The sequence below is a fragment of the Martes martes genome (assembly GCF_963455335.1).
Source record: "Martes martes genome assembly, chromosome: 8".
Lineage (NCBI taxonomy): Eukaryota > Metazoa > Chordata > Mammalia > Carnivora > Mustelidae > Martes > Martes martes.
The window spans coordinates 21,393,517-21,408,365 of record NC_137895.1 but is presented as its reverse complement, the minus strand read 5'-3'; the positions used below and the strand labels follow the sequence as shown (position 1 = coordinate 21,408,365).

General features: G+C 38.5%; 1 protein-coding gene across 9 annotated transcripts in view; it reads right to left on the bottom strand.

The window, feature by feature from the left end:
* Window positions 1-12,403, bottom strand: part of ANKS1B (ankyrin repeat and sterile alpha motif domain containing 1B) — a gene marked incomplete at its 5' end in the record, with an annotated part of 1,134,786 nt that extends 1,122,383 nt beyond the window's left edge. For all 9 annotated transcript variants that reach the window (XM_080810753.1, XM_080810755.1, XM_080810756.1 and 6 more), the window contains one exon: window positions 12,270-12,403. In XM_080810753.1, the coding sequence (XP_080666879.1) occupies window positions 12,270-12,403 (134 nt within the window). The remainder of the gene's footprint in view (window positions 1-12,269) is intronic.
* Between the last annotated feature and the right edge of the window lie 2,446 nt (window positions 12,404-14,849).

Sequence of the window (14,849 nt, the reverse complement as noted above, 5' to 3'; positions counted from 1 at the left end):
TGAGATCAGAGGAAGACTAAGCAAATATATCACCCCCAGTGGCCTGTGTTGGTGCCTACACCATTAAAGCTTTAACTTAAGACAATGTACCTAAAGAAGTTACATATTAAAATGCAAATATCCCATAGTTCACATCAAATAAAGACACTCATGAAATTTATACAATTATTCCTTAGACAGCCATAATGCCTCAGTAATAATAATAACAAAGAAAACCACACATTTTGGGTTCCTCCTACATGACAGGCCCTGTGCTAGACATTTTATATAAATTCTCTTTAATCCTTACAACTTTACAAGATAGATATCATCCTCACTTCTAAATCAGGAGACTGATGTCCAAAGAAGTTAAATAACCTGCCCTGGGCCAAATGTCCATTCAAGAGCAGAGTTTTCATTCCAGCTCAAGACTCTGACTTCTTCCATTACATTCTGTTGCTTCTTTCTACCATGCCATTTACTGTTGCTGAAAATGGACACCTATGGCATGAGGAAATAAGGGGCAATTTAGAAAACTTTTTATTTGCACATTTATTTGCACATTTTTATTTGCACATTATTTGCACATTTTCATTTGCATAAAACTGAATGAGAATTCTGGGTTTCAGGTTAAAAAAAAAAAAAAAAGACAAAGAATGTCTCAGAACAAGAAAGGAACAAAGGCTTAGCGAAAGGACAGAGAAGAACAAAAACATGGGATGACAAGGTCCTAAGGGCAAAGTACCTGGTTGCCTGGTTTTTCTACAGAGCCTAACACTAGACTTGACAAGATCCTTCAGTTAGTAATGCAATCAGTTAAAACTAAGAGCTCAGATTTATTGGCTTGAACAAATGAATCAAAAAGTTAAATGAAAACTATGATAAATACTCTATTTTCCTCCTTTTCATGAGAGGGAAGAAATAGGGAAAAATAAATCACACCCATCTGGAGACTTGGCATGCATGGACAGGTTATTAAACTACCTTTGAAGACAACAGAAGTTAGATACCATTATGCACCCACAAAATTTTGAATAAAACAGTCCCACCATGTTTTAAAGTGAAAATGATGACTGACTTGGGGTGCCTGGGTGGCTCAGTGGACTAAGTCACTGCCTTCAGCTTGGGTCCTGATCTCAGGGTCCTGGGATCAAGCCCCACATCAGGCTCTCTGCTCAAATAAATAAATAAAATCTTAAAAAAGAAAAAAGAAAAAGAAAATGATGACTGACAAATAGCTAAAACATCTTCAGTTATTTTAACACTAAAACCAGCTTATCACTCATGTGCTATTAATAAACAAATGTAAACAAAATACTTCCTATAATGTGAAAGTACATGAGGAGCACAAACAAAAATAATTGAAAATTAGGTGTGAACTAAAATATATTACTGTGTAACTTTGCAGAAAATGTATTTTCTCTTTGCTCCTGGAAACATACTCATATTTTCATATTTTAACCCAGGAGAAACACTGATCCCTATGGAATAAAGAAGCAATATGGCACAATAAAAAGATATTCAGGGATTGGAAAGTCCTGAATTTGAATCTTGCTCCTGTCACTTACTAGCTTTGTAACTTTGGGCAAATTTTCAATTTTTCTGCTCTTTTTCCCTATGTATAAATATGAAGCTAACAATAAATATCTTTCAGGACTGTGGTGAAGACTGGATACAAAGCATTAAAGCAATTGGCATAATATTTGGGACACTAATAATACCAGCAATTCAACTTTTAGAAATATATCCTAAGAATATAATTTATGACAAATGTGGTTTCTATCACAATGTTCATCATACTACTACTACACTACCTATAATAATAATAAATAAAATAAACATCATCCAAGTATCTACATTAAAAGAATATTTAAGTAAAGATAAATACACCAGATCTGTGGTTCTCACACTTCAGTGTATTTAACAATTACCTAGGGAAGCTTATGAAATGCATATTTCCAAAACTTTTACTCAGAAATTCTCACCCAGTAGGTCCAAGGTGAGACCAAGAAACTCCTATGTTTAATGAACAACCACAGGGTTGATTCTGGTGTAGGAAGTCTATGAAAATTCTGCACTAAGTGGGATATTTTTTTAAGATTTTATTTATTTGCAGAGAGAGAGAGAGAGAACATGAGCAGGGGTGAGGGGCAGAGGGAAAGGGACAAGCAGACTCCCCGCTGAGCAGGGATCCAGATGCAGGGCTTGATCCCAGGGCCCTGAGATCATGACCTGAGCCAAAAGCAGACACCCAACCAACTGAGCCACCCAGATATACCTAAATGGGATATTTTAGTGATGCCATTAAAAATACTATTATGAAGTCTCTGTAATAACACTGAAAAAGTTTATGATATACTATTAAGGCAAAAATTCAGGATTCAAAATGTGCGCTTTATCTAATAACAATTATACTAAATACACATAGGAACAAATGGGTCTTAGCAATAGAATTAGGAGTGATTTTTTTCATTTTACCTAATTATTTAGAACAGAGTCATGTTATCATCATAAATGAATAAGTAACATATCAAAAATTTGAGGGGGAAAAAAGTCAATGGATCACCATGCTCTTCAGGATTAAGTTAGAAATCCCTAGTGTAGCACAAAAGTCCTTCAATCTTCAGACTTGCCTCTTACCCATGCTCTATACCAAACTACTTACAATACTCCAAATTATTTCCCACATTTTCACATACTACTATTGACTATATTATTCCTTCTCCAGAAAAGCCCTTCCCTCAGATGGTCTGCCTGGCAAACTCCCATTCATCCAGTAAGAGTCAAGAATCACCTCTTTTCTGAAGTTTCCCTTGACTACTCCTCCCAGACAGAATTAAATAATTCTATCTTCACATTCCTACTGCATTATTTGGTATTTCCATTATAATAAATATCACACTGTACTTTAACTCTTTGTTGACATACCTGTTCCATTATTCTACAAATACTTGGGGTTAGGTGGAGAGGATCTCATTCAATTTTAGAATGCACAATGTACTCAAGAAATATTTGTAGGGGCACCTGGGTGGCTCAGTGGGTTAAGCCTCTGCCTTCGGCTCAGGTCATGGTCTCAGGGTCCTGGGATCGAGCCCCACATCAGGCTTTCTGCTCAGCGGGGAGCCTGTTTCCCCCTTTCTCTCTGCCTGCCTCTCTGCCTACTTGTGATCTCTCTCTCTCTCTCTGTCAAATAAATAAATAAAATCTTTAAAAAAAAAAAAAAAGAAAGAAATATTTGTAAATAACGATGAGAAATAATTCTTTGTTATCATTGTTCTTGGATGTCAGTTCCCTATGAAATCCTGATTGACTTGTTGGGTTAGTTGGGAGAGTGGTTGGCTTATTGATTAATAAGACTTGGTCTAAAAATATCCTAATACATAGCATAAAACATACCAGTAAAAAAAACTTACATGAAAACTTTAACCATTATTCATAATTCTTCACCTTCTCTGATTATGTCTTCAAAGCTTTTATCAAACTTCAGAGTGACAGGTCACTCTGGTCATTAGTCAAATCAAATAAAGAAGAAACAACTCTGTCCTAGAGTACCGGACTACTGGAATTTACCATGCCAAAGAACATTTCTGCATAATTCCTGCTGCTTCTCCCAAACACACTCCCACTCACTCCTGTGTCCTATACTAACAGTAAAATAGCTATACAAAACAGGGATAATTCTGTAAGTAAATATAGCAGTTTTTTATATATTCAAAAGACACTATATTTAGCATATTCATAGCATATTTCTATGATACATAAGACATTTAAAAAGCAGATTAGTAACTAGAGGTACCAAACAAGGACTCAAAGTGGCTAAATAGTAATTTAGCCCCAAAAAAAGAAAAGAAAAAAAATATAGTTTAATGTGGAAGGATGAAATTAGGATCCAGGGGCCATAACTTCAAATGTCTTCCCTGTACAATAAAACATACATTTATGGAATAACTTAGATACTGAAGTTTTAAATAACAAGAAAATGCATTTCAAAGAATTTGAATCTCAAACTACATTAGATGTCAAAGCTTTTATAAAATTCTATTCCATATACTTGTCATCTTTGATTATACAATAAATACGTACCTCGAAGGAATAACTTCTGGAAATAGGCAAACAGCATACCACAAGCTGATATCTAAGACAGGTGTGTTACTATAACAGATACCAATAAAAAGTTCCAGGGACCAAATAAATAGCAAAAAGAAAAGGCTTTTGCAGCACCAGCCCTATGCCATCCCATTTCTCATGTCTTTAGTCAAATCCCTTTCTCTTTTGACAACATCAACGTCATAAGAAGGAAAAATAAATGACCACATTTAACCAACCTCTCTTGCAAATCTGGCAAAATTCCCTTCATTAGCTCTGCTAACAAGAGCTCCAAAGCAGTACTATTTGGGCCTAAAGTTTTGTTTGCTCTTTAAATGAAAATACTAAAATAGTTTCCTCTTCCTAAAAACCTCTGCAATCACATTTCAACTCCCACAAATAGTATTTGGAAGCAGGATAAAGTTAGATAAGTTACAAGAGCACTGATCCATGAGGTTAGAGGAGAAATTAACACCAAGGCAGGCAGGAAACTAGACATGAGGAAAGCCCAATATTTGTTCTTCTTAATCTATGTCTCACTACACAGCCCTTCCCAACTCTACTCCTCACACAAAATCGGTTTCCCTTCAGGAGGGGACAATTGGCACAAAAACTAGAGCCAGGCTGAAATTGTAGTAATTAAAATGGAGAAGAGGTTTTCTTTATAGAAAAAGAGATTTGGGCAGGAAGGGTTAAAGGAAATGTGGTGTGGGGAACAGAAATATCAAGCAGGCTGCAAGAAATTAGGTTAGCTGTTTATGCCTACATCTATTAGTCAAGATTTGATTAAATTTGATCAAAGAATGGTGACAAGTCTAGGCCAAATGTCTCTCTCAGTTCACTTAACTAGAAGTAATTAACCACTTTAAATAAAGCTTCTCTACAAGACAGTAGAACCCAAATAACTACAACACAACTGAATCAAAGTTATATTTTATAAAATAATTCATGAAGACACACTATTAAAAAAGGAAGCACTATCTCTAAGAAACAGATTCAGAGATGAACACTCTTTAGAGACTGCAGAAGAGACTGACAAAAACAAAATTTATCCTTTAACCATATATTCTGATTCACCTTCAAATGTCACACAATTTCATGCCATACCCAGGTATAACACAAATGAAGAATTCACTTCCTGTTCTACAGATGCAAAGGAAGAAAACTGGACTCTAAGAAGAATTCCTAGATCTGTGTTATAGAGGAAAATTCACTGAATTTTCCACTGGCATTGTGCCTCTGCCTACCATATGGTGTAGCTGACCATGTCATCACATACATGAGAAAGAAATGGAACCCAGATGAATGCTCTCTGTGAATTCCTGCTTTTTAAAATATAAAATATTCTTTGATGAATAATCAAAACTCGTATTTTAATTAACTAAAGCTACGCTGCAGTATGTTCAAAATGGAACTAAAGACACACTGAAATGCATTATATGTTAAAAAAAAAACTTCAAGTTCGGTAGACTAAAATTAGTTTTTTCTAACCCTTGATTTGAATTATAGTCAGCTCCCATTTCTAGTTAAATGCACACGATGAATGTTCTATAACAGGCTCCTTGAAAGAATTTTCCAAAATTACATCAAATACATAATCAAATTATTTCAGTACACAACTGAACAAATCAAATTGTATTTACTGTCACCTGAGAGGTTAAATTGCTAAAGTCAATAGAGGCAATGCTGAATATTGTAAGCTTCTGCATTAATGTCGGTGAAGATCTGTTCTACCCTTCCATGACCTGAAGAATTCACTGAGATACACTAGGAATTAGGCAATGTAAGAATGGACAGGGTGAGTAGTAGTCACTGGCTGGTTGTCCTAATTCCCTGCTACACATCAGTCTCACTGCTTTGATGAGGGAGCTGAAAACATAGCTTAGTAGAGAAGAGGTCAATAACAAAATTCCCTCTCCTCTCTCTTCACTCCGCATCATGCAGCTGGCACTGTTCACTCTGGCAGACACAGCTCCCTGAACATAATGGTGCAATCACCGCTTCAAACATCATTACTATCTAAAATAGATAACCCACTTGCAACTTGACTATTTTTATAGATATAACATTTTCATGCAGTTTAACTGCTCTGTTTATGATTTATTCCACTTAACCAATGCAGTTTCCCTGAAAGTGAGTACCTTATCAGAGTCCCAATAACTACAATTGCCCAAATAGTTGTAAAATTACAACACTTCCAAGTTGCCTCTTATCTCCTTGTACCCAACACCAAAAACTTCATGAACTGAATCATAAATCTGAAAAATTTGTAAACTCTCTGGTTTACATGTCTTTGGTGAGTAGAGACTATTTTCCCCTACTTCTCACAGATCTACTTTTTCACATGGGGGTCTTGAAAACTGGATTTTTTTTTTTTTAAGATTTTATTTATTTATTTGACAGAGAGAGACAGAGCAAGAGAGTGAACACAAGCAGGGGGAGTGGGAGAGGGAGAAGCAGGCTTCCTGCTTCCCAGGACCCTGGGATCATGACCTGAGCCTAAGGCAGATGCCACCCAGGCACCCCAAAAAACTGGACTCTTTATGTTCAACAAGAATTTATAATATGCTTTACATGTGATCCTTTGAGTTATTAAGAAAATCAAGTAAATTTGAGATGTAAAATTTTTTTATTGCTTTATTAATTCTTAATCTAGACTCACCAAGAAAGAAATGACTCAATATACATTCTAAATAGGAATTATTTTGTTTAGATTAAAAGGTAGTTGTGTCAAAGGAAGACACTAAAAGATTTTGCAGCTGTCTCATGAAAGATGTTAAATAAAATGAAACTTCACATATAATGTGGAGAGAGAAAAGGAAGGAGGTAATTCAATTTGAGTACTCTGATGAGCTCTAAGGAGCTCAGATTTCTTTAAAGACAAAAGGGGTGGATGAAAGAGAGATATAACTGAAAACAAACACAAAAAGGCATTTACCTGGGAAAATATTAATGTCTCTTTCAACTAAATTTGAAAAAAAGAACAGAGGCATAAAAAGTTCGCTTCTTTAACAGATAATATAACCATAAGCTCTGACAGAATAACTAAAACTGTGGATGGTTTTAGACCACAAGAGAATTTGCTGTGATACCTAACAATGCCAAGAATCTCATTCTTCCCAACTTCTATTTTGTTTCTATCATCTCTAGTGAGAATTATTTTCAAACCAAAAAGTATAAACAAATAATGTTGGGACATTATTGAAATTTCAAAAAGACAGAGGTCATAACAGACATTTTAATTGAGTATAAGTATTCAGACCCAGAAGAATTAGGTACAAGGGAGAAGAAGGAATTTACGTCAGTACTAGGCATCATCAATGGTTCACCATTGTAAACAAGCTATAATAAAGTAGCCTGATTTAGGTGGAATTTACAGACTTACTACTAGAGATAGATCAAAGGAATGTCGTAAACAGGACACAGCATGAATTCAGAAGAGCAATGGATAAAATATCTCAAAATATTCTCACAGGTATATTAGAAGTAGCTGAATGAGATTTCTATTAGTGGCTTCAATGCTGGTAGAAATACCATGTATAAAGTTTGCTACTTTTATTTATTTATTTATTTATCTACTTATTTTTTAAAGATTTTATTTATTTGACAGAGATCACAAGTAGCAGAGAAGCAGTCAGAGAGAGCAGAAAGCAGGCTTCCCGCTTAGCAGAGAGCCCGATGCGGGGCTCGATCCCAGGACCCTAGAATCATGACCTGAGCCGAAGGCAGAGGCTTTAACCCACTGAGCCACCCAGGCGCCCCAAGTTTGCTACTTTTAAATTCATAGTAAGCTAAAGAAAGTTTCTTTAGGGATATACCATCGTGGTTGAATTCCAATTATAGAAAACATGCTTATTAAATCTACAGATGATGCAGAGGATAAAGTTAATATGCTGGAAGATAGACTCAAGAATCAAAAAGACCTAGATAGATTACAAGTATAGGCTAAAACAAGGAAGAATAAATGTAATAGGAATAATTCAATTTCAATCAACACTTCTACAAGTATGATAGGAGAACGATCGCTTCACAAGTCATTGACAAAAATACCTGGAAGCTTTAAGTATCTGCTTAATGTGAGCCAATGTCATTACATACCTCAGTAAAACTGACCTGTATTAAGGTACATCTTAAATCAATAACAAAAATAATAATTTCACTGTATGATGTTTTAAATAGTTGCTATTTTGATTACATAACACATGTTCATTTTTAGAATACTGAAAAATGTAAATAAGCAAAAAGACAGTAAAAATCACCCACAATTCTACCTCAAAGATGAAGACTACTTTTTACATTTTGGTGTTTATCATTCCATACTTCTTAATACACATTATAAATTTTCACAAATGCTCATATTTTCTTTAAAAAAATAGGATCATACTACAAAGCTATTTTGTAACCTGTTTTTTTTTTTAATTCAACAGTGTATCAGTATGGTCAACTGATATTGGTGCATTTGCTCATTTCTGCTCATCACTTTTACAGAGTCACTGTAGAATTTGAGAATATGCAAATAAATAAAATAAATAAAAAGAGAATAGTGAGAAGCATGAAAATATAACTTCACCTACACTCCATTGCCAACTAGTACCAAATGTTGGAAATTACAGGGAGGAGGATTTCAACTCAATATAAGGATAATTTTTTTTTTTTTTAAATTTGACAGACAAAGATCACAAGTAGGCAGAGAGGCAGGCAGAGAGAGGGGGGAAGCAAGCTCCCTGCCGAGCAGAGAGACCGATGCGGGGCTTGATCTCAGGACCCTGAGATCATGACCCGAGCCAAAGGCAGAGGCTTAACCCACTGAGCCACCCAGGTGCCCCAAGGATAATTTTTTTAATTAGAGCTGTCAAAAAACCCGGAATGGACCTAGTCATTTAAGGGTTTTACAACACTAGAATAACTAACAGATAAAAGATGTTCCTCTAGGTCAGAAGTTGAATAAATGGCCTCATTTTATTTGCATATTCTGTAAATCTAATGGAAATTGTGCTAAAGAAATTTACTCTATGTCCATTATGAAGCAAAACTTTAGTAATCAAGATCTTAGGAAACAGAGTCAAGTGCTTTAAAGCTGTGTAAGAAATAATAACACTAATGATAACCACCAATATGGTAAATGCTTTGCATTCATTTCTTTCTATTTCACTTCTTACAAATATGTGATAGGTACCATTACTATTCCCATTTTATAGAACAGGACAGTGAGACTTAGAGAGATTATTATACTTATTTAAGATCTTTCTTACTTTTGCTGAAAATGCACCCATGCATACCTGATTCCCCATCAGGTAGCTACTGCTCACTTAGTAGGCAATATGTCAACAAAAGCATCTTCAGAGGAGATGGAGAGAAGTGAGTTGGGGGAAATTGGAGGGGGAGAGAAACCATGAGAGGCTGTGGACGCTGAGAAACAAACTGAGGGTTTTGGAGGGGAGGGGGGTTGGGGGTTGGATGAGCCTGGTGCTGGGTAGTATGGAAGGCACATATTGCATGGAGCACTGGGTGTGGCGCATAAACAATGAATTCTGCAACACTGAAAAGAAATAAAATGGAAAAAGAAAAAGAAAAGTTCTTATCTAGTGATCCCTCGAAAGGCAGTCATCAGATTTTTTTTTTTTTTTTGTAATTTAGGAAAGAAATTAAGGATTTTCAAATCAAATTATTCATAGCAAAAAAGAGTTCTGGTTAGACTACGCCATGTATCTTAAATTTTTGTGACTCCAACAGATTCTATGAGTAAGACTCTAAGATGTGGAAAAGCAAATTTAAATCACATAACTTCAAATTTTTGCCATTGCTAATTAAGTGACCTTAGGCAAGTCCTTAATCTTCCTAACTCTTCAGTCCTTCTGTGAACTGAGGCTCAGCCACTTAAAGCTGATATAAGAATTGAATGAGATGATATGCATAAGCATTTAGCACAGGATCTGACACTATTATTACACAACACAAGTAATAAAGGCAGGGAGAAGGTAGTGGCAAATCCATTCTGCAATTTATTCCAAAGTATTTAAAACTGTTGAAGCGTCATTATGTTTGAAGAGGAAGGGGCCACACTGTCCATTATTTTGTAAATAAATTTCTGATGACAATCATTTGTGAAAAAAAGTAACAATTAAATGTGCCTTCTTAGGAATTTCATTTTATGCAAAGGATCATCCAAAGAATACAATTTAAACCCTGATTTTCTTCAGAGACATTGTTTTAGTTGTTTATTTTGTATGAGATAGATTCAAGTTTAAAGGTTACTGGTTTTGATTTTAACTTTTACAACTTGGTTCAAACTACTCCAATGAACACATGATTTTTAGTTTTGTTTTCTAGGCACATTTCTGTTATAGAGCTACCATTCTCACCTGACAAAACGAGCAAAGGGGAAAACCTTTTAATCAAGAATTATGCTGTGGGTTACAATTCTGAAATCTTATCTTAATTCCTAAAATTTGCCATCTATCCTTTTTTTTTAATGGCACAACTGAGAAAGTATTTAAAAGATGTTTACTTTTAACTTCTATCACAAAGATGGGCTTTTTAAAATACCGTTTATCTCAATAACAGTAACTGAAGTTCTCACTGTTCTCCAAAGTGTTTTTCCAAAGGAATTGATTACTTACAAACCTCTTTCAAAATACAGGTTTCTAGCCATAAACACTTTTACAACTAATTCAGTCAACTAGTAAACATAATTATTTTATCTGCAACTTTAAAACCATAACCAGATAAACTGCTTTTATATAAATTACCTGTGACTAAGGGCAATTATCAGAGCCATAATCTGAAATATGTAAATTATTTGCATTTTAAATTGAAAATTACTTAACAAGAGAGTACACACATGAGTCACCGCTTCTAAGATCAACAAAAAATAAGTCCCATATTCACTGATCTGACGTGAACCATCATTCCAATAAAATGTCACTATTAACAAGTATAGATGATCACATATGGAGCTTTTTAAAATCCCATCAACTATTTGCCAACTAAATTCATTTCACTCTAATACAGATGTTTTCATTTTCTCTATTAGCCAATGTTGTAATTAACTGCACTGCCTGACCCCTACAACATATAAGAATTTGAGTAAAGGACACAATGTTATCGTCCAGCAGTCTGTATTAAACACTTGTCAAGAGTGGCAGAGGAATTTTTAAAAGCCAAGAAAATCACTTGGATTTTTAAAATTTTTACAAGTACAGTTGGGTTGCTTAAGAGATGTTCTAAGGTGAAGATATGATGCTTCCAAAGACTGATGCTTCCAAAAATATCCAGGGCAAAGTGAATAGCCATAATTTTATAAAGAGCTTTCCTCATAAAGAGCATTTTACCTAATGAATATTCTTCAGGCTTCTTCCCTCTTATTTAATTTGTCCATCAATTCAACTTTTAAGTTCATAGTTTTTCCAACATGCAAATCAACCCAGCTATTTCTAAGGTACTACCTGCTGAATAAAGACCTTGACATTTTTTTTAAATGTCATCTTAAGAGTCTCCAAGCCATATTAGTCTCACCTGCAACATCTTCATATTAAAAGGCCTCTACTATATTCCATATACACCATCCCGATCCCGACCTGACATCCGTCATCCTACTAACCAAGTTTCACTCTGCTGTGTCCAGGTAACTGGAAGTACTGCTGAGGCTGCCTCGCCTGCCTCATCAAGTTTTACACACACCCTGTACTGGTGACATCTCATCAGAAGGTTCCGTTGCTTCATTTTGTGGGATCATAACCCACAGCACAGCAAATGCATTCTGCAAGAGAAGGTAACACCAACCAAAGGCTGTTGCTTTTTGCAGGGTAACTGGATGCACGCAATAGCTTCTCTACCAATTTCATTCAAATAGACAAAAAAGGCTGGGTTCGACTCTGAAAATACATAATAAATATTAGTGAAAAGCGAGTGGAACACCAATTTTCTTCCAGCAACACTAGTACATGTACAAGTTCTGCACCATAGCTCGGAGAAAAGTAGCTACTGACGCATTGATGGAAGGCTATTTTCAAATTACTCAAAGAATCTAAGGCATCAATCTGACTAGGAGCCTCATGCCTCCTCTCCACACACACAGCCTGTTTTCCTGCCTAATTTAAGAATGAATCGCTGGCAGCCACCAGGTGCAATAACTCTGAGAATGAGAACGGATCTATCACAACGCAAAACGAGTATGCAATCCCAGAGCTGGTTCCCGTCCTTACCTTAGCAGATTAGACAGGGGCAAGGGTCCGGATCCACCGCCTAAGATCCCTCCTTTCCTGCCAGACAGGAGTTTCTCCACCAGAGCCACATTTCCAGTGCGGGCAGCTTCCAGCAGCTCCTGGTCCTTCCCCATAGTCTTTCACGGGCTCCCTCACAGAGTCCTACCCCCCCCCACCCCCCCGGTCTTCCTCCCCGCCCACCCCCACGTCCCAAAATCCAGGGCCCTCTCCGCCCCACCCTAAAATAATGCAAGAGCTTCAGCACGAAGCGATTCCTGCAGCCCCAAGCCGGGAACACCACTGTCCTCCTCTTCGGGGCGCAGCTTTTACAATGGGGATCAGACCATGTCTAGGAAGAGGGGCTGGCCGAGCCGGGAGCCGCGACGCGCCCCCACAGCCACTCCCCTGAATTCCCGAGGCCTCGTTCCCGAGGGTGGGGCGTGAGGGGGTGCTTATAAGGAGCGCGGGGAGGATGCTGAGGACTAAGGAGGTAGCAGGAAGAGGAGGCGGAGACAGTCCTCGCCGGAGCCTGAGCGCAACGAACAACCACGGCGGCGGCGGCCCGCGCACCCTCGCGCCGGGTCCCGACTCTCCTCAGCTTCCGCGCCCGGCGGGCTCGGCGGTTACGCGACGTTCGCGGCCCGCGACGGAGAGGAGCGCGGCGGCTGCGGCTCGGGCGGCCCTGGTCCACGCAGAGACAGGGCGGTGCGAACGAGCCGCGGCGGGCGCGTGCCGAGGGCGGCGGCGACGGCGGCAGTGGTGGCGGCGGCGGCGCAGGGGCTGAGGCAGAGCGGGCGGGAGGACGCCCCGGTCCGCCGGCGGCGGTTCTGAGGCCTGGCGCGCGTGGCGGCCGGCGTGCGGGGGGCGTGTGCGCGCGGGCAGGTGCGGCCAGTGGGTAGGTCCCGAGTCGGGAGGGGGGAGAGGTGGGGGTAGGGGGTGAAGAGAACGGGGGAGGGGGCCGGCCCGGGATGGGGGCGGGGCGCCGGGATGATATTATCTTCGTTTTCGTGGGCGGGGACCCTCCCTCCTCCAGTCTCCTTGGGGGAGGTTTAACCGTGTGAGGTCTGGAGTTCTGCGGTCGCGGTGACTCCTCGTCAGCTGGGCCGGCGCGGACGCCACGCCTCGGGTCAGTCACGAAGCTTGAGGAAAATCCTCCATGACGGGGATGGCGAAGCTGGTGGTGCTGGGAAGGGACCCTTCTGCGGTCGCTTCTGTCCTGGCAACTTGACCTCCGTTTCGCCCTTCTGCTTACCTCCGCGAGACGAAGGAGAGCTACCCTTGGTTAGAAAGGTTTGTTTTATCCTAGTTTCTGTGGCACTGGCCACTGTACAGTTTGTGAATGTTCCAGTTTTTCTAGTCTTTAATCAGCCCCACATTTCAGCTGGGCTTTGGAGAGCAACTGACATCTAAAAATATCAGGGAAAAGGCTCTAATTGAAAATTCCTCCACACGCACACTGGGAAAAATATAAATGGACATGGACTAGAGACCCACTTTTAATTTGCATAAATATCATCAGCAATTCATTGTGCATGGTTGGCTTGAATTTGTTCCATTTTTTTCTCTCCTTGCCCATGGTAGGGAACACGAGTTTATTTGCTTTTGAAACTTATTGTGATACCTTGTGCTTTCTTTGCCTTGCCCTAGGAATACACGATAAATGTTAACTTGTTGATTATCGACTGTGAGAAAAGGGTCATAATAGGCACTTTCTTCACAACAACTCAGTGAACTGGATATTACCAACGTATATCCATTTTGGAAATGAGGAAATAGTGGCTCAAAGGGTTAATTAAGTTACTCAAGATGCCGCACACAGTAAGTGGTAGGTCAGATCTGGACCCCAGAACTGATCCTCTGTAGAGCCTGTGTTCTTCCCAATACACTTTACTGCCCCATGAAAGGGTAAAATGGGCTGACAGTAATTACCACAGACATTGCTGAACCGGTCCTTATGTGCCAGGCACTTTGCCACATGCTTTCTGTATGTTTTATCAACCTTCATAACAATTCCATGAGACAGGTGCCATTTTTATCCTTATAGTTGAACAAACAGGTTAGCCCAATATGCGGCTAGAAAGTAACTGAACACAGACTCAAATCCAGAGCTGCCTGCTGTAGGCAGAGATTTTAAGTAAATAACTGGGGAAAACTTATAACACATTCAGAGATAAATAACAGAAATATAGTTTTAAAGATGTTCGTGGAATTCAGTGTTTTGAGACTTCATTTAGTTCAAAGTAGGAGGTAAATTATGGTTATTTATAGGAAGTTTACTGAAGGAAATTTTGATCTAGTGTGGCTTTTGTTTTTGTTTTAGAATCTGCCTTAATGATAAGATGACATTATATGTGCTAATAATATGATCCTCCACATAATGAGACTAGCAAACCAGTTAAAGTGAAGAGCTATTGAATTCATTTTGAAAATGGCTAGGGAACTCTTCCATTTTCCTAATGTTTCCACCCAAGCAAAACACACCTTTCTCAGAATATACGATAAGTAGTCAGTTGGTTAGAGCTAAAAAAAAATCACCCTCAAGTTTTCACAAGGAACATTTAATCATGGTTGATGTAGTGA